The sequence below is a fragment of the Galeopterus variegatus genome, unplaced genomic scaffold (assembly GCF_000696425.1).
Source record: "Galeopterus variegatus unplaced genomic scaffold, G_variegatus-3.0.2 Scaffold6906, whole genome shotgun sequence".
NCBI classification, from domain to species: domain Eukaryota; kingdom Metazoa; phylum Chordata; class Mammalia; order Dermoptera; family Cynocephalidae; genus Galeopterus; species Galeopterus variegatus.
Genome location: NW_007733017.1, coordinates 131,849 through 150,315, shown reverse-complemented (window position 1 = coordinate 150,315; position 18,467 = coordinate 131,849). Strand labels below are relative to the sequence as shown.

The window sequence follows — 18,467 nt, the reverse complement described above, 5'->3', positions numbered from 1 at the left end:
GGCGCAAGTGTACGACGTCATCAGTGAGCGTCGACCTCTCTCGAGAAGCTAATTTCATAGAAACCGTCGTGCGAGGAGGACAGAAGTGAGTGTGGTGGAGGGTGGGGTGGGAGAGGGGCGGTAGGCCAGACTCCCGGGTCTGGGGGAGGAAGTGTGTAAGAAGAAAGGCTTACCCAAGGATTTTCATATGCTCTTACCATGGTATGGCCCTGGGGATATGTCAGGAGCAAAAATTGTTCCCTGCCCTTGTAGAGATTTGACTGATGCTAGGGAGGCGGTCTTAGTCCAGTAATTAAATAATCATAAATATATGAAGCGCGTTAGGGTAGACATACAGGGCATGTGGGGCATGTATCACAAAGCATCCTACCCTAGTCTGGAGTGGGGCATGTGGGTTGGGAAGGTGAAATATGAGAGCTGACGACTAGGAGGTGTTGGGCTAGTTAAGAGTGAGGGAAAGAGTCATTTAGGCAGCGGGAACCAGTTGTGCGAAGACCCAGAGGTGGGAAGAAGTCTTAGCAAGGTGGTGGTTCTAGGGATGTGCTGTGTCTTGCACGCCTAGGAGCTGGAGATACCGCAGTGCACGAAGCAAACGAAAGTCCCTGTCGTTGTGGAGGTTGCATGCTAGCGGGGTTGATAAACAAGAACCAGGACCTTCTGGGGGAGAATCCCCGCCAGGTAGTAAGGAGGGACTTGTTTGGGGGACAGTTTTAGGGAACCCTGCTCTCCCTCTCCATAGGCCTCGGGATGTCGCTGGCAGATGAGCTCTTGGCTGACCTCGAGGAGGCTGCGGAAGAGGAGGAAGGAGGAAGCTATGGGGAGGAAGAAGAAGAGCCAGCAATCGAGGATGTGCAAGAGGAGACACAGCTGGATCTTTCGGGGGATTCGGTCAAGAGTATTGCCAAGCTATGGGACAGCAAGATGGTGAGAAAACATGAGCTCCCAGAAAAGGGTGATGGGGCAGTAGCTCTTCTTTTTGAAGAGTCCTGGGTTCTGACTCTATTCTACTTCCCTAACAGTTTGCTGAGATCATGATGAAGATTGAGGAGTATATCAGCAAGCAAGCCAAAGCTTCAGAAGGTACTTTCTCCTCTCCTTCCCTTTTTCATTCTCCTGTGGGGCCCCTTGACTCTTTTGCTGTTTGTGGCTTTGAAAATTGGGTGTATCTTTCTCTCAGTCTTTTCCAGAGCTCTCTTCTTTTCTTCCATCCCACCCTAGTTCCCTTTTACTCTAAAAATATATTGTGTTATACAGGTGATGCTTTTTAAGTCCTTATTCTGTGCTGAGCACTTACTAATTATGATAGGACTTATCTCGGTTTCTCAAACTTCAGTGATTCACAAGACCAGTTACAGGATTTTTGCCACGTTTATAAACCACTCCTTCTATTAGTTACTTAACATTCTCTTTAAATCAGTGGACTTTTTCCTTAAATTTACCTAAGAAGGAAATGTATGACTACTATGAATGGAAAACCGGTATCATTTGGTAAATACAAAATAACCAAAAAAATAAATACACAGTTATTAAAGTATCACCTGAAACCTTTTCTTACTTCCAACTCTGGGGAATGCTGGGCAATCTCTTGAGTACCCAGACAGACTCTTAAAAAGGCAGTCCTATTAACTCCCCCATTCTTCTTCTTGAGGTGAGGCTCTTAAGTGGAATTTGTTGACAACAGAAAGGCAGGGAGGTTGCTGGGCAAAGAATTAGTGTGATCACAGAGCAGAGTTTCAGGAAGACTCACTCCTTCCTTTCTTTAACATTCTCCTGGACACTCAACTGAATCAGCCCAGGTCTTTGTTCTCAAAATGCTCAGGGTCTAGTGGAGGAGATAGGCCAGGTCCCAGACACTTACTGGTGGTTGGTATCAAGCTCAAGACACTCTGGATCCATTGGGGAGACTGGCTGACCCTGCCTCAGAGGTCACGGAAGAATTGATATGAGCTGGACTTTGGAGCATGAAAACATATGCCAAGCAAAGAAGAACAGGAAGGGGGCCCAGGGAAAGAGAACAGCATGCCTAGAGCCTTGGACATCAGGAGTGCAAGGGGAGATGAAGGAAAGTGCCAGATCCTACAGAGTTTTGAAGGTCAAGCTGAGGAACTTGATCTAGAGAGCCATAGGCAGCCACAAAAAGTGAAATTTCCTCATGTCACACCAGGCTCAGGAATTGAGTCAGACACAGTCACACCTGGTGTCTGGTAGGAGAGGTGAACTTGAAACATCCCAAATCCAGGTGGCGATTTGTGTCTAATGGAGGTGGCACAAGTGTTGTGGGAGTGCAGAAGAGACATGTGACCCTTCCAAAAGGGGAGGGAGGGATTCTTAGTCACCTGAATCTTAAGGACTTAAAGAGGCATTTGTGTATCAGTGTTAAGATAGACTCTAAAGCCGCCTGTTTGGGGTCAGATCTTACCTCTGCCATCTACTGGGTTCGTGACATAAGGCAGAACCCTTCGTTTCTTTGTCTGCAAAATTGGTCTAATTTAATGCCTACTTCCCCAGGTGCCTTTGGATGAACTAAGTTAATACCCATGTGACACTTAGAACAATGTCTGACTCAGGGTAGATCCTGTATGTGTCAGCTGCTATGACAACTACTCATGATAATACTATCATCATCATCATTAACACCATTATTATTATTACTAAAGCACGAAGAAAGACTTTCCAGAAACAGACGTGAAGAAGGAACATTCCAGGGAGAGGGAACAGCATGAGCAAAGGCCAGGAAGCATAAAACAGCCTCAGGTGTTCAGGACACTAATTAGTCCTTTATGACTGGGGTGTAATAGAACAGAAGAGGCATGGTGAAGGGATGGGGTTGGGAAGGTGGAGAGACCAGACTGCAGAGTTTGATGAGTCAACAGATACTGACTGAGGGACTCCAACATGCCAAGAGCCATTCTGGGTACCAAAGGTGCAGCCATGGAAACAGACATAGTACTTGTCCTTGTGGGGCTTCCAGTGTTTTGGGAGGCCTCAAATGTCAATCTGGGGAGCTTGGTTTTTAGCCTCAGGTGTGGAGAGCCACGGGAGGGGTTATTTCCAGGGCAAGGTGGAGTCAAGTCTAAACTGGCCTGGAAGTCAGGCTGTAGGGAGGGAGATCAAGGTTTGCAGACACATAAACCTGTCCCTTAGCTTACTCTTCAGCCCCTCCTTCCTGCTCCCCTCCAGCCTCATCGTCAGTCTTCCCCAGCTGTGGGACCTGGAAGGGGGTGAGTGTTTAGACATACAGTCATACCCAGGCTGTTTCTCATCCTCACAGTGATGGGACCAGTGGAGGCAGCCCCTGAGTACCGGGTCATCGTGGATGCCAACAACCTGACTGTGGAGATCGAGAATGAGCTGAGTGAGTGTCGGCAAGGACAAGCCCTGTCTGGTGGCCCTTCCACCCTCCTCTACCATCTTCCCCTGCCGGCCTTTCCCAGGGTCCTGCCCCCAAACTCCTTGTATTAGCTCAAATCCAGGTTCAGCTGCTGTTAACAGAGAGGCGTAAATAAGAAGGAAGTGCATTTTTCTCACGTGTGAAAGTCCAAGTGAGCAGTTGAGGCCTGGTGTAGCATCCTGATTGCCCGTAGGGCCCTGGTTCTTTCTATCTTGTTGATCACCTGTTTCATGGTACAAAGTGACTGCCCCATCTTTAGTCATCACCTCCACAACCCCACCAGGAGGGAGGAGAGGGAAGAAGAGGATATAGTTGTTTTCTTTAAGAACATGTTACTTCAGCTCACATTTTATAGACCAGAACTAAGTCACGTTGTCACACCAAGCGTTAGGGGCAGCCAGGAAATGTTATATGTTCATGCTGGGTGTCTGTGCAATTCAGGGGTTTGGTTACTAAAGGAAGAATGGGAAATGGGTATTGGGGACAACCAGCAGAGTTTGCCTCCCCCACTCACTGGACACCTGCCCTCTCTGTTCACCTTAGACATCATCCATAAGTTCATCCGGGACAAGTACTCAAAGAGATTTCCCGAACTGGAGTCCCTGGTACCCAATGCACTGGATTACATCCGTACGGTCAAGGTAAGTGGAGAGGAAGACTGGGGGGCTCAGGAAGAACCAAGGCTTCTTGACCACCATTAGTATGAAGAGGGAGGCAGGGCCTGTTCTTGGGCCCCCATCCAAGGGAAAAAAGATTACCTTCATTGAGCTTTCAGCTGGAATGTTCCTGTTAAAGATGGGGTGGGAACAGGAAGCAGGTGAATGAACTGGAATGAGTGATGTCAGAGGCCTTGAAATTGAGATACTGGACAGGCGTGAACAGCAGCTCAGCTGCTCCCATCTTCTCAGCACAGGAGGGGGCCTGCAAAGGATGTTCTCATGGCTCCTCCACCCAATACTCCATGCTCCTCTCCTGTCCCTGGGTCTCCTGTGAGGGGATTCCCCATTGGCCTGACATGTGTTTCTATGGCTGTGGTCAGAGTAAGTGGTGTTCAAATTGAGATCTGAAGACTGACACAGGGGCAGCCATGCAATGATTCGTATAAGTGCAAAGACCCTGAGACAGGAACAAGCCAGGAGGAAGTGAGGAGGGGGATGGAAGTAAAGTTGAAGAGGTCGGAGAAGTCAGATTACATCAGACCTGTAAGGTTTTAAATCTTATGTGAGAGCTGGGGAGGATTTAGGAAAGAGAGGCAGGTGCAAGTAAAGGCAGGAATAGGAGCAGCCGCTGCATGTGGCCAGGAAAAGAGGACAGTGACGGGAGGTTTGTGTCATCAGACCTGTGCTCTGGTGGGCCAGCAGGTTTGTTCACGGCATCAGGTCTTCTCTGGATGGCCATTCAGCTTGAGTTCCATTTCCTGATTGTCCAAAGCAGAGCAGATGGTTCTAATGCTTTGAGCAGTGAAGTTCTTGGAGGCAGAAGAGGCCCCCAATGTGCAGACCCCAACTTTCCCAGTGTCCTCAAGAAGAGATCCAAGTGGGTGCTGAGGCAGGAGAGCTTCTAGAGCCTTCTTGGATTCCCATACCTTCCCCCAACCCCTGCCCTTCCCTTCACGCCCTCAGGAGCTGGGCAACAGCCTGGACAAGTGCAAGAACAATGAGAACCTGCAGCAGATTTTGACCAACGCCACCATCATGGTTGTTAGTGTTACTGCCTCCACCACCCAGGGGTACGTAAACTGCCAAGGGGCAGGCACAGGCCTACCTCAGGCCCATCTAACAGCAGAAACCAGAATGGGCAGGATAGGGGCCCCAACCCAGGGCAGCCAGGGAGGTGCTGGCCGAGAACTGCAATTCCCAGCAACCCCTGCATCCAGGCCTCTGGGGCTGATGGGGCTTAGGGTTTTCCTGTATCTACACATGTGTACACATAATTGCACACACAAATACGCATGCATGCATACACACACACACACACACACCCACACAGTTGAGAGGATAGGGCTTTGACACCAGTCAGATAGCATACACAGGAAGGCTGGGGCCCATCCCGTCCCTGTAGGCAGCAGCTGTCAGAAGAGGAGCTGGAACGGCTGGAGGAGGCCTGTGACATGGCACTGGAGCTGAATGCCTCTAAGCACCGTATCTATGAGTACGTGGAGTCCCGGATGTCCTTTATTGCGCCCAACCTGTCCATCATCATTGGAGCTTCCACAGCAGCCAAGATCATGGGTGAGGCCCCAGGGCTGGCTCCCACAGACGAGGTCTGCTGACGTGTTGTGTGACCTTGGGGGAATGGGGGTTTGGGCACTCGGGGCCGCAGTGCCCTGTCTCACTGCCCCTCCCCCTGTCAGCTCTCCTGGAGATCACAGAGGTCAACCATCCTGATACAGATGCACAGAGGAAGGATGGAAATCCTGATTCTGCATCAGCCCCTGAGTCCTTAGCAGAGTTGGGGCCATATAGGCTGTAAAGGAAGGAGGCAGCACAGCTGGCAGAAAGGCCAGCATTCCTTGACGAGCAGATCTGGACAGTTGCCAGCTCTGCCTTGGACCCATGGGACAGCCTGCAAGTAGTAAAGTTGGCTCTTTGAGCTTTAGTTTTCCCTTTAAGATGGGGATGCTAATCCGCAATGTTTTAGGATTAAATGATGGGTCCTCTCCTCCCCAGGAGCCTCTGCAGTCTCAGGGTGCCCCTTGGACTCCTCCCATTCAACTAGGAAAGACTTTCAAGGGTAGTTTGGCAAAGCAGCTGTATTAGTTTGTTCAGGCTGCCATAACATAGTACAACAGACTGGGTAGCTTAAACAACACAGGTTTATTTTCTCACAATTCCGAGGGTTAGAAATTAAGTTGTCAACAGGGTCGGTTTTTCCTGATGCCTCTATCCTTGGCTTGTAGATGACCATCTTCCCCCTGTATCTTCACATGGTCTTTCTTCTATGCATGTCTGTGTCCTAATCTCTTATAAGGACATCAGTCAAATTGGATTAGGGCCTGTCCTAAGGACCTCATTTTAACTTAATCACTTCTTTAAAGACCCTATGTCTAAATACAGTTACATTCTGAGGTACGGGGAGTTAGGACTTCAGTATATGAATAGCGAAGGGACACAGTTCAGCCTCTGACAGCAGCCTTGGGTGGAAGGCATGTGCCAAGTCACAGAGTAGAAAGAAGCATTGATTTAAGGGCAGGATAATCCTTACTCCACCCAATTGAGCTCGCATTCTTGGGCAAGTGACTTCAGGTGCCACTGTTTCCCAAGTGACTGGGGGTTGTATTAGTTTCCTCTTGCTGCCATAACAAATTTTGATGTGTTTAGTGGCTTAAATGACACAATTTATTATCCTATGGTTCTGGAGGTCAGAAGTCCAACATGAGTCTCACTGGGCTAAAATCAAGGTGTCAGCAGGCTGTGTTCCTTTATGGAAGCTCTTGGGAAGAATCCATTTCTTTGCCTCTTCCAACATATAGAGGCCACCTGCATTCTTTGGCTCATGGGCCTTCCTCCATCTTCAAAGTCCCCTCTCTCACTTCACTCTGGTCCTTACTCTTCTGCCTCCCTCCTCCACTTTCACAGACTCTTGTGATTGCATTGAATCCACCTGGATAACCCAGGCTACCCTCCCCATCTCAATGTCCTTAACTTAGTCCTAACTGCCAAGTTCCTTTTGTCATGTGAGGTCCCATATTCACAGGTCACAGGAATTAAGATGTGAACATCTATGGAAGGTCATTTTTCTGCCTCCCACACAGGTTATGATGCCTGTGTTGGAGGCTTATTTTAAGGATTCATTTGTTTAGTGAGACAGTCTACCTAACCCTTAAAACATCCGGCACAGGGCCTGGCACACAGCAAACTTCTATCCATGGTAGAGACATTTACCTATAGTACCTCTTCCCCTCCCCGGTACCCACAAACAACTCACTGGAAACCCAGAGAGGAACCACACCCAGGCTTGTTATCAAGGAGCTTCCAGTTTGCTGAAAACAGGTCCAAAACACAGACGTGGTCCCCAGAATGGGGGCAGTGTTGCTTAGCACATACTTTGGGGTCAGTTTCCTTTTGGGCCACTTCCTCACTGTGCACCCTCAGGCGGGTTGCTGAGCCTCTCTGAGCCTCCTCTGAATCTCTCACGCTGAAATGATACAGGTTAGCCCTCTCTGGCTACAGGGATCCAACAAGAACCTCACATACATGTGCACAAAGCATGGTGAGCCTCCAAACAGATGACCCGTGTTCCTTCTGACCTGCCTCCCTCTCTCCCTCTTCCTTCCTGCTGCAGGTGTGGCTGGTGGCTTGACCAACCTCTCCAAGATGCCTGCCTGCAACATCATGCTGCTCGGGGCCCAGCGCAAGACACTCTCAGGCTTCTCATCTACCTCAGTGCTGCCTCACACTGGCTACATATACCACAGTGATATCGTGCAGTCACTGCCCCCGGTGCGCACTTTCTCACCCCTTGGCCTCCCCCACTCTGTGGAGCCTTGTGCTGTACCCAAAACAACCTGAACGGGTCACCCTCTCTCCTCCTCATCTGTCACAGCCAACAGGAATAGTCAAGAACCTGCTGAACAGGGTAGCATGGGGCATGTGAATGAGGATGCTGGAGCAAACAAGCCCTGGTGCTGGGATCCTTGCAGCACCACTTACCAGTTGGGTGACCCCAGGCAAGATGCCTGAGTTCTCTGTGCCTCAGTCTCCTCTGCTATAAAGTGGGGAGAACAGTATCTGTTTCACGAGGTTGTGATGAGGACCTAACATATACAAAGCACTTATAAATCAGGTCTAGCACATAACAAATGATGCAAGGGCCAGCTTGCAAGTTTGGGGGGTTCCCAAAACCACCTCAGGTTCAATAATTCACTAGAAGGACTCAGAGAACCTGCTGAAAGCTGTTATGCTCACAGTTATGGTTTATTACAGGGACAGGATACAAATTAACATCAGCTAAAGGAGGAGATGCATAGGGTAGAGTCCAGGAGCAATTACCACTCTTAGAGCTTCAGTCATCCTTTCCCTGAGGAGTCAGGACACATTACTCTCCCAGCATAATTGTGTGACCACACACACAAAATATCACCAAACAGGGAGACTCACCAAGCCTTGGTGTTCAGGGTTTGTATTGGGGCTTGGCTGTGTAGACACAGTTGTGTTGCCCATGGGGCTCATCTCAGTCTCCAAGTTGACTGATACCCCATGACCCAAAGCCCCCACCCTAAATCACCTGGTTGGTCTTTTCTGTGTAGCCAGCTCTACACAAAGTAAATGTCATTATAACCATCTGGTTGGCCCAAGGCCCTCAGACCGACAAAGATTACCTCCCAGGAACTAAAGGCAAAGGCCACACCTCTTGGGCAAGGTTAACTTGTTTACTACGCATAGCTGCTGCCAATTTTATTATTTTTACTATCATTGTCTTTATTATTATTTGTGTCTTGTGGCCATGGATTTTATATGCATCCTCTTGGTGTTTCCTAAAATGGGCCACCTACCTCTAGAAGCACAGGATGAGTTTCAGTGATGTTTTTTATTCTAAGCACTGCATATTTTTTTTTATTTAAGAATTTCCCATTTGTGGTAGTGCAATTAAGTTGTCTACTTAAATGGGTTTGCAGTTTCTGAACGTATTTTAAAAGAGAACATTGATGATAATTTGGTTTTTTTGTTTGTTTTGGCGGCTGGCTGGTATGGGTATCTGAACCCTTGACCTTGGTGTTATAACACTGCTCTCTAACCAACTGAGCTAGCCAGCCTGCCCAATAATTTGTTAATGAGTCTTACAGCAACATAACAGTAACAGTTGAAATGCCAACAGGCAGAAATTGAGAGAGTTGTGGCTGGAGTTTCGGAAATGCTCAGTAATCTCATTGAATTCTCACAACTCTTTAAGGTAGAAACTGTTTTTCCTCCACTCCTGCATACTACCACCCCACCACCCACTTCACAGATGAGGAAACTGAGGCACAGAAAGTCAGTGACTGATCCAAGATCACACAGGTAGTAGAGCTCCTCTGAGTCTGGGCTGTGTGGCCACAGAGCTGGGCTGCTACCCCTCAGGTATGTTCCTAGCACCTACCTCCAGTCTCAGGTGCGTCTTCATGCTTCTCCTTCTGCAAGGGTCACAGGTTGGGATTGAGAACACAAACAGGAGACAAAACAGGCCCTGGCACAGACAGGCCTGGGTCCAGATCCTGGCTCTGTTGTTCTGTTGCCCATTGACCTTAGACACGTGTTCCCCCACCCTGCCCAGCCTCTTCCTCCTGGTGGGATGGGAGAATAGCAGTTTTGATGGCCAGTGCCGCATGGGCGTTTCCAAGCCCTGCCTGTCGGCTTTCTCTGTTCACCTTCATGGTGAACCTCCAGGTTAGGCACCGCTGCTGAAGCAGACCCAGGGATGCCAGCAGGTTGCCCAGAGTCGCAGACCTGGGAAGAAGGAGAGTGGATGTTGGAACTCAGCACTGGTGGGCCCGGGGCCCAGGGCTCCAGCCCCTTTGTCCCCTTCCTCACAGCCTGAGGCATGTGGGTTACACCAGTCCTTGGGAGCCTGTCACACAACAGGCCATGCTGTTCACCAAGGGCCATTCCCTCACTCATCTGTATGTCCCAGATCAATTCAGGCACAGGCTGTGCATGTCACAGGCTCATAAGGGAGGCCAGGGGTGGCCATCACTTCACAGTGGCTGAGAGCTGGGGGCTTTGCAGTCAGCTCTTGGTTTGGAGCCCTGGCTCTGTCACTGCGTGGCTCTGTCTCCCTGGTCACGTGATTTAGAACCTCAGTTTCCATATCTGATTTTTCTTTTTTGGTGGCTGGCTGGTACGGGGATCCAAACCCTTTGACCTTGGTGTTTTAACAACATACTCTAATCAGTTGAGCCAACCAGCCAGCCCGTTTCTACATCTGAAATGTGGGGACAATGATCACACCAGCCTGATGTTTGAATATTCAGTGAGGAGATCCACAGGGCTTGTTTAGCACAAGTCCTGGCATGTAGAATGTGCTCCTCAAGAGTTCCCTGCTGGTGTTTTCATAATTGTTACCTGTTTTCATCATCAATGTGTTTAACTATCATCCTTATCTGGACCCTGCCACTACCTGCCACTATGTCTGGGCAGGTGGCTCTTCTCCCTGTCCTTGGCCTTTATATGAAATGAGGATAAGAGCTTGCACCTCTAGAGCCTGTTCGGAGGAGATGAGCCAATATGTGTAAAGCCCTATTCCTGGGGCGTGGGATAGAACCGGCCCCTTGATGAGAAGTAGCCGCCGTTGCTGTCATTACCACTGTCTTTCTGCTTGGCTCACACATTCTGCCCACCTTTTCCATTGCTCTAGGATCTTCGCAGGAAGGCAGCCCGGCTGGTAGCCGCCAAGTGCACGCTGGCAGCCCGCGTGGACAGTTTCCATGAGAGCACAGAAGGGAAGGTGAGGGGTGGGTGGGCGTCTGTCTGGGTCTGTCTAGGGGGAGGGCTATCATCAGGGAATCCACCACAAATGCTTGCTGTCCTAAGGGCAGAGATGGGTGTATCTGTCTGTGACCTCCCCCATTGAGGTCAGTGTATTAGTTTCCCAGGGCTGCTGTAACAAATTAGCCAAAGTTAGCAGCTTAAAACAACACAGGTTTATTGTCTTACTGTTACAGTCCTGTAGTTCAGAAGTCCAAAATGAGTTTCACTGGGCTAAAGTCAAGGGGTCAGAAGTTTATTCTGGAGGCTCTAGGGGAGATCCATTCCTGTGCCTTTTCCAGTTTCTAGAGGCTGCCCACATTCCTTAGCTCATGGCCCCTTCCTCCATCTTCAAAGCCAACCGTGTAGAATCTAAATCTCTCTCTGACTCTGCTTCTGTCTCCACAGCTTCTATGACTTTATTTTAAGAACTCTTGTGGTTATATTGAGCCCATGCTGATAATCCAGAATAATTTCCCCATGTCACATGATTAACCTAATCACTTGCAAAGTCCCTTTTGCCATGTAAGGTAACATTCACAGGTTCTGGGAATTAGGATGTATACATTTTTGGGTGTGTGGAGGGGCATTATTTCACCTCCCACACCAGGATTCATTCCCTCTACCATCAGGGGATATTATTCAGGTATCTTCTGTCTTCCCTGGTAGACTTATTCGGGAAAGTAGACATGTTTTCTGTCTTGTGCATTGTTTTTCAAACACACAGCCTGGCACAGTAGTGTTCAGTTTCTCTCTCCCATTCTCTCTCTTTCCCATTCTCTCTCTCACCACTGGTCTGGATGCAGGGGATACAGCAGAGAATAGCACAGACGAAAACCCTGCCTCCATGGCATTTATATTCTAGTTGGGGCTGGGTGAGGAGACAATAAACAGGTAAACTCTATAGTGTGTCTAGAAGTGCTAAGTAAATGCCAGGAAGAAAAATAAAGGAAATTGGGATGTCAAGGGAGGTTAGATGCTGATTTACCTAGGATGTCAGTGAGGGCTTCTCTGAGTAGGTGAAGTTTTAACGTAGACCTGAATGAAGTTAGTATCATATGGATACTTGGGAGAAGCATATTCCAAGCAGAGGGAATGGTCAGTGCAAAGGCCCTAAGGCTGGAGTGCAGCAAGCCCTGGGGTGGGTGGGGAAGGTCCTGGTAAAATCCAGGGGCAGATTATGTACAGCCTTATGAGCCCTGGGAGACCTTTAGCTGCAGTGGAGTTGCTGAAAAGGGGGCCAATTTGGGGTCTGTTCTGAAGGAAGAACCTGGTGGTAACTGCAATGTGGAATTGAAACAGCAGAGTTCAGGCTGCCCAACTCCAGGGTGTTGCCATTTGCTAACCAGGATAGAATGAGGGCAGAGGCTGGAGAGGAGGAGCAGGAATTCTGCTTGGCCTTGTTATGTTTGAAGGGCCCATTAATGATCCGGATGTCAAGGAGAGAAGTTGTCTACAGGGTGAATATCTCAGAGAGGTCTGAGTTCCAGGTAGAAGTTTGAGGGGCATTAGGTCGTAGATGGAACTTAAAACCCCTGAGAGCTGATGAGATCTTCCAGGGCCGAAGGAGGTAGGAGTGAGCCCCTAGGGTGGGCACTGTGCTCAGGCAGACAGATGGACGAGGCCCCAGTGGGCAGTCCATGAGAGTGGCTACCAGAGTCTCCCCTTCGCCCCATCCCCAGGTGGGCTATGAACTGAAGGATGAGATTGAGCGCAAGTTTGACAAGTGGCAGGAGCCGCCACCCGTGAAGCAGGTGAAGCCACTGCCCGCGCCCCTTGATGGACAGCGGAAGAAGCGGGGCGGCCGCAGGTGAGGGGCCCTTGGGGGCTGGTGGGGGTGGGATGGGGAGTCAGGAAGGGAAGAGGCTGATGCCCTCCCAGCTAACCCCTGGTGCCCCCTGTTCATCATCTGCAGGTACCGCAAGATGAAGGAGCGGCTGGGGCTGACGGAGATCCGGAAGCAGGCCAACCGCATGAGCTTCGGAGAGGTCAGACCCCCCTCCTCACCAGCTGTGGAACTTCAGGGGTCCTCCCACCCTCTTCCTCACCCCCCACAGGCAGTGAGCCCCGGAGACCTTCCTCTTCTGCTTCCTACTGCATTCCCTCCACTCCATCCTATGGCGCTGGCTCAGATCTGGGGCACTACCCCAGCCTCCTCCCTGGTCCCCTGGCTTCTGCCTTCTCCCCTCCCCATCCACCCAACCCCAAAGCAATCTTTGTAACCCTCAGAGCTGGCTGCCCTCACCTGTCTCCCCATCTCAGAGACCCTGCAGCTTCCCATGACCCAAGCTCCTCAGCTAGGCCCTGCAGGCCTCTCAGTCTCCTCCTTCCCTGCCCTAAGGCTCAGCTGACCCTCCCAGTGCTCTACTGTACATGCCCCTGCTCAGGCTTTACTCCCACCAGTCCCTTTTGTTACCTGAGTGTCATCCTCCTGGTCTTGCAAGAACTAGTTCAGATGCCACTTCATCTGTGAAACCTGTCCTGGTTCTTGACACCCCCGACACACATGTAAGGAAGGAATGACCTGTTTCAACTCAGCACAGGGAACAGCACCAGAACCCATATCCTCACAGGGTCCCCAGCATCATCTGTGTGCAGGCGGGTCCCAAGGCCTCAGCCAGGCTCACCACACTTGGGACTGAGTGGGGGACCTGAACAGGTGCCTGTGGGACCAGCCAGCTGGTGAATGCCTGGGCTTCCAGCTGGTTGAGGGGGCACCTGAGAGGTTGGCTGAGGGCAGGACCTGGTCTTAACTGCAGGATGCCTTCCCCTTCCCACCAGATTGAGGAGGATGCCTACCAGGAAGACCTGGGCTTCAGCCTGGGCCACCTGGGCAAGTCGGGCAGTGGGCGTGTGAGGCAGACACAGGTGAATGAGGCTACCAAGGCCAGGATCTCCAAGACACTGCAGGTAAGGGCCAGGCCGAGGTGGGGCTGGGTAAGGGAGAGGTGAGAGATAGACAAGCTCAAATCTTAGCTTCCACATTCTTCCCACAGCGGACCCTGCAGAAGCAGAGTGTGGTGTATGGCGGGAAGTCCACCATCCGTGACCGCTCCTCAGGGACTGCCTCCAGTGTGGCCTTCACCCCACTCCAGGTACTGCCCTGGCCCCCACTGGAGTCAGTAGGCCGACTCTGGGCTGGTTCCACTCCCTAGTCCTCCAGTGACCTTGGCAAAGCTCCTACTCCTCTTTACCTGTAAATCAGGTACATGAGAGAATTCCCCTTGCAGGGTTGTCATGGAGGCACATCAAGGGCTTAGGCAGCTCCTGGCACACAGTAAGTGCCAAAGGTTAGCAGTGACAAGAGGTAGTAAACAGTCATGGTAGAGAGCACAGATTGGCTTTAGAGTTGGGACTAGGACTGTCCAAGTGACCCAGTTACTCTCTGTGTGACCAAAAGCAGGTTACACCTCCTCTCTGAGCCTCCGGGTTCTCACCTTCGAAATGGCCAGGGCAGTTAAGGTATAACTTTGGGGCCACACTCAAGAAAGTTCCTAATTAGATGGGCTTGGACATCACACTTGGGTCCAGGTCCCAGCACAGCCAGCGGTGAGCAGCGTGGAACATGGGCAGTCACCACAACATCAGTGCCTCAGTTTACTCATACACAGAATAGGGCAAGTCTGTCCCATAGTGTTGTGAGGGAGCACTGAGGTCATTTGCTGAGTTCCAAACACTGTTCTAAGCTCTGGAGATAAAGTGATGAACAAAAGAGACAATGAGTCTTGCCCTCGTGGAGCTCATAGGTTGGTGGAGGGGGGCAGACAAATGAGTAAATTCACAGGGTCCTAGAAGGTGGCAAGTGCCAAGGAGAAAAAGGAAGGAAGGGAGACGGGGAGGTGGGGCAGGGGAGGTTTTAGTTTGAGAGCAGCTAAGGAAGGCCTCAGCGAGAAAATAAGAATTATCATATTGATTCAAACCCAAGGCTGAGCAAAAAGGAATTAAAAAAAGGAATTACCATGTTGAATCTATTTAGAACTGTACTGGTCATGTCGGGTCCCAGCACCAGTCATTATGATCATCGGTGGGGTTGGTGTGATTTGTGCTGGGACCTTGAGCCAGCCACTTTCCTCTGGGACTCAGTTTCCTTATCCAGAAACTGGGCGGGATTGGCTGTTCTCAAACATTGGTGTTTTTAGCATCACCTGGGGAACTTGTTAGAAATCCAGACGCCCAGGTCTCCCTCCCCTTCCCCCCAGACCCACTGAATGAGAATCTCCCAAGGGGCGGGAGACGCTGGGGACTGGCAAACTGTTCTCATGTCCCTCTGAAGCCTGAGGACCATCAGGAAGGGCCTACAGTGCTCTGACATGTTGTGATTCTCTTACTGGGTTGGGGAGGCCCAGCAGTCTCCGTACCCTATCTACCGTCCCGTCTCTCTCACCCACCCAGGGTCTGGAGATTGTGAACCCACAAGCAGCTGAGAAGAAGGTAGCTGAGGCCAATCAGAAGTATTTCTCCAGCATGGCTGAGTTTCTCAAGGTCAAGAGTGAGAAGAGCGGCATCATGTCCACCTGAGGGGCTGCGTGCACCCTAGGTGGCCGCCTACTGAAGGGACACAGTGACTTGGCCCCTCTGAAGGCATTGGGATCAGGGCTGGGAGATACTGATGGTGAGAGCCTGCCCTGCCTGGCCATTGGCCCCATCAGTCCAGGAAGGCCTTGGAAGAGGCCCAGAGCAGCCCAGCTCAACCTCCCCCAGGACAGAGATTGCAGCCCTATTTAGGGGGCAGAGCAGGTGTTCATCACGTTTTGTCTTTTTAACTGGGAAAGGAGATACTTTTTTTGGAAAGTGTACAATTTTTTTCTTTTGGCAGCTGGCTGGCTGGTATGGAGATCTAAACCCATGACCTTGGTGGGAAAGAGTACAATTAAAGGCACATTATCAAGATTTGTCCTCGAGGAGTGATCATTTGTCAAACACCTGGGGCAACTGAAGGGTCAGAGCTACAGGGGTTTGGGAAAAGAGCTCGGGCTTCCAATCCAGGAGGCATCCAGGTGATATCTGGGCCCAACTCTGGCCCATCACTTCTTCATCATAGGATCCCACAAAAAGAAAAGTCCTCTCCATCTTCAGACACCTTGGAGAATGTCAGTCATTTTGATACCTAAGCAGTGTGGTTGCTGAAATCCCCAGCTTTCAACACAGGCTGACCTGGATTGTTCTGGTGTCTTGGGCAAGCAGCCCCACCTTTCCAAATCTTGACACCTATGAGGACTGGAAAGAATGCACAGAAAGCACTTAGTACTGGGTTCACCATTGGGGCCCAATGACTGGGTCTTTTTGTTATTTTTAACCAATGTTTGTTGAGGGGGTGTGCCAATTCCTGACAAAGGTAAAGTAGGCAAGCTCCCTTCCCTAGTAGGAACTAATTACTATAAAAGTTCCTGCCAGGTGAGTGAAAGGAGCACACCTCCCCTCCCTATCCCACCCCTCAACTGTCTTGGGAACTGGGGCTCAGCCAAGGGTGCCTTCATTTGGGCTGAGGGGGATCATGGCATGATGGTTGGGGGAAAGGCATTCCAGGCAAGGGAACAGCGTGGGCAGTCCTAGCACATGGCAGAGACCTTGGTTTCCCTGTAGAGGATAAGAAGAGTGACTTCAGGGGGCTACTTTTACTCTGCTCTGGAACTGGGCTTCACAGTGGTCCTAAGGAGAGAACCCTAGTAACTTGACCTGCGTGGTTACTCAAGAGGTGGGTACAAAGACAAGAATCAGCCCTGGTGGAAACGTGATGACTCCCGGTCTCCACCATCTTCCCCTCCCTCTCCTCTCTAGCTTACTCTTTCCCTGTGTCACTCTGGCTTCCTGGGTCCTGTTTCTGAGATCTTGCTCTTGTGTTCCTCTCTCTGGGTCTCCCCCTGTCATCACTCTATGTGTCTCTGAATCCCAGTCCCTCCCAAAACCCAGAGCTCTGTCTCTGGACCTCATTAGCAATCTCCGAATCTCTCCCCTCTCAGGTCAGAGTATATACACCTGGGAGGTTCCTCTTAATGACCTAACTACCCTAGGTTACGTAACTCTTTCCCCAGTTTTACCTGAGCCTTTAGGTCAGGCCTGTTTGGAAATGACAGCCTTTGCTGATCTCTGCTTATGGGTCTGCCAGGGAAGGACCATTCATCCACAACTCTGTTCAGAATCCCCCATCACCCCTGGCCAGAGTAGGGTGCATGAAGATGTGAATCTCAGGAAAGGAATCTGAGTCACCTGGCCCTACAGTCCTGTGTACTCTTACAACAGATTCTGAAAATTTAATATGCTTCAGAATTACCTGGAGGGCTTGTTAAAACATAGTTGCTGGGCCCACAATTTCTTAGTCTTGCGTGGGGCTCAAAAATGTGCATTTTAAACAAGTTCCCAGGTGATGTTTATGCAGCTGATCCAAGATCACACTTTGAGAACCGCTGCTCTAGAAAAGTCTATGAGAGGATCTTAGATTAGCTGCATGTTGGAATCAACTCAGCAATTTTAGAAATTACTGATGTTTGGCCCACCCTTGGAAATTGGAAATTGATTCAATTGGTCTAGTAAAAGCCTGGGTACCTGAATTATTATTTATTTTTTTTAGCTCCCCAGGTTTTTCTAATGTGCAGCCAAGTTTAAGAAACATCACTCTAGATCCTTGCTGCTCAAAGTGTGAACTGTGGACCATCAGCATCACCTGGGAGCTTGTTAGAAAAGCAGAATCTGCATTTTAACAAATCCCTAGGTGATTTCTGAGAAGTGTGAATGGCACTGCTCCATTCGGGGACCACACTTTGAATAGCGAAGCTCTAGATCAAGAACTCAACTCCAATGAGCATGAGGATCACCTGGGAAGTTTGGAAAAATACAGATTCCTAGGCTTCACTCCATAAGGTCTATGTGGGCCTAAGAATATGCATTTTTATAAGCATTCCTCTGGCTCTGCTGATGGAGGTGACGTTCGATGGCTAGATACATGGTCATGTTCCTTTCTCCCTTGAATTTATCTTACTTTCTTCCATCTAGAGAGGAAGGGGGTAGATCTGGCTTCCCATCTTGACTGTGTGACCCTAGGCAAATGCCTCCCAGTTCATGAAAGGCACAGTACCCAGTAAGTTTTTACCACAAGTCATTCCTCGCATTCATTCATCTGTTCATTCAGCAGTGGTTACTGAGTGCTTTCTGTGTGCTAAGTGCTGGGCAAAATCCAGCCAGGGGCCCCCAAAATTATGAAAATGACGCGAACAGGGCTCACGTGAGCATTCAGCACAGGAGGTCGGAGTTTTCAGAGCTGAGATCTTTAACAAGCAGGCAATACGGAGGCAACCGAGGGAGAGGAGAGCGCAGCCTCATCAATACCTTCTTAGACCGGCCCGTGGCTCACTCGGTAGAGTGCGGTGTTGATAACACCAAGGCCACGGGTTCGGATCCTATATAGGGATGGCCGGTTTGCTCACTAGCTGAGCGTGGTGCTGACAACACCAAGCCAAGGGTTGAGATCCCCTTACCGGTCATCTTTAAAAAAAAAAAAAAAAAAAAAAATTTAATCATTATTGATATTAATTGAAAAATTGGTCTATGGCTTTCTTGTCTTTTGCAGTCTTTGTCAGGTATGTATTTTATATTTCCTTCATAAAAATAATTTGGAATCTTCTTTTTCTACACACCAG

At 49.9% G+C, this 18,467-nt stretch overlaps 1 protein-coding gene across 1 annotated transcript; it reads left to right on the top strand.

Annotated features, from left to right (window-relative positions):
• Positions 1-11: 11 nt before the first annotated feature.
• PRPF31 (pre-mRNA processing factor 31) lies at positions 12-15,723 on the top strand. Its single transcript, XM_008591420.1, has 14 exons — positions 12-85; positions 740-924; positions 1,020-1,080; positions 3,272-3,355; positions 3,935-4,032; positions 5,014-5,120; positions 5,453-5,622; positions 7,676-7,833; positions 10,724-10,813; positions 12,516-12,643; positions 12,749-12,821; positions 13,615-13,743; positions 13,830-13,928; positions 15,226-15,723. The coding sequence occupies exons 2-14, from the start codon at positions 748-750 to the stop codon at positions 15,349-15,351; spliced, it is 1,500 nt and encodes a 499-aa protein (XP_008589642.1). The 5' UTR covers positions 12-85; positions 740-747; the 3' UTR covers positions 15,352-15,723.
• Positions 15,724-18,467: the final 2,744 nt, after the last annotated feature.

Coding starts and splice junctions, on each gene's coding strand:
- PRPF31 (XM_008591420.1), top strand. CDS start 748: ATGTCGCTGGCAGATGAGCTCTTGGCTGACCTCGAGGAGGCTGCGGAA. Junction 3,356..3,934: donor GGAGATCGAGAATGAGCTGA/GTGAGTGTCGGC, acceptor TGTTCACCTTAG/ACATCATCCATAAGTTCATC. Junction 5,623..7,675: donor CACAGCAGCCAAGATCATGG/GTGAGGCCCCAG, acceptor TTCCTGCTGCAG/GTGTGGCTGGTGGCTTGACC.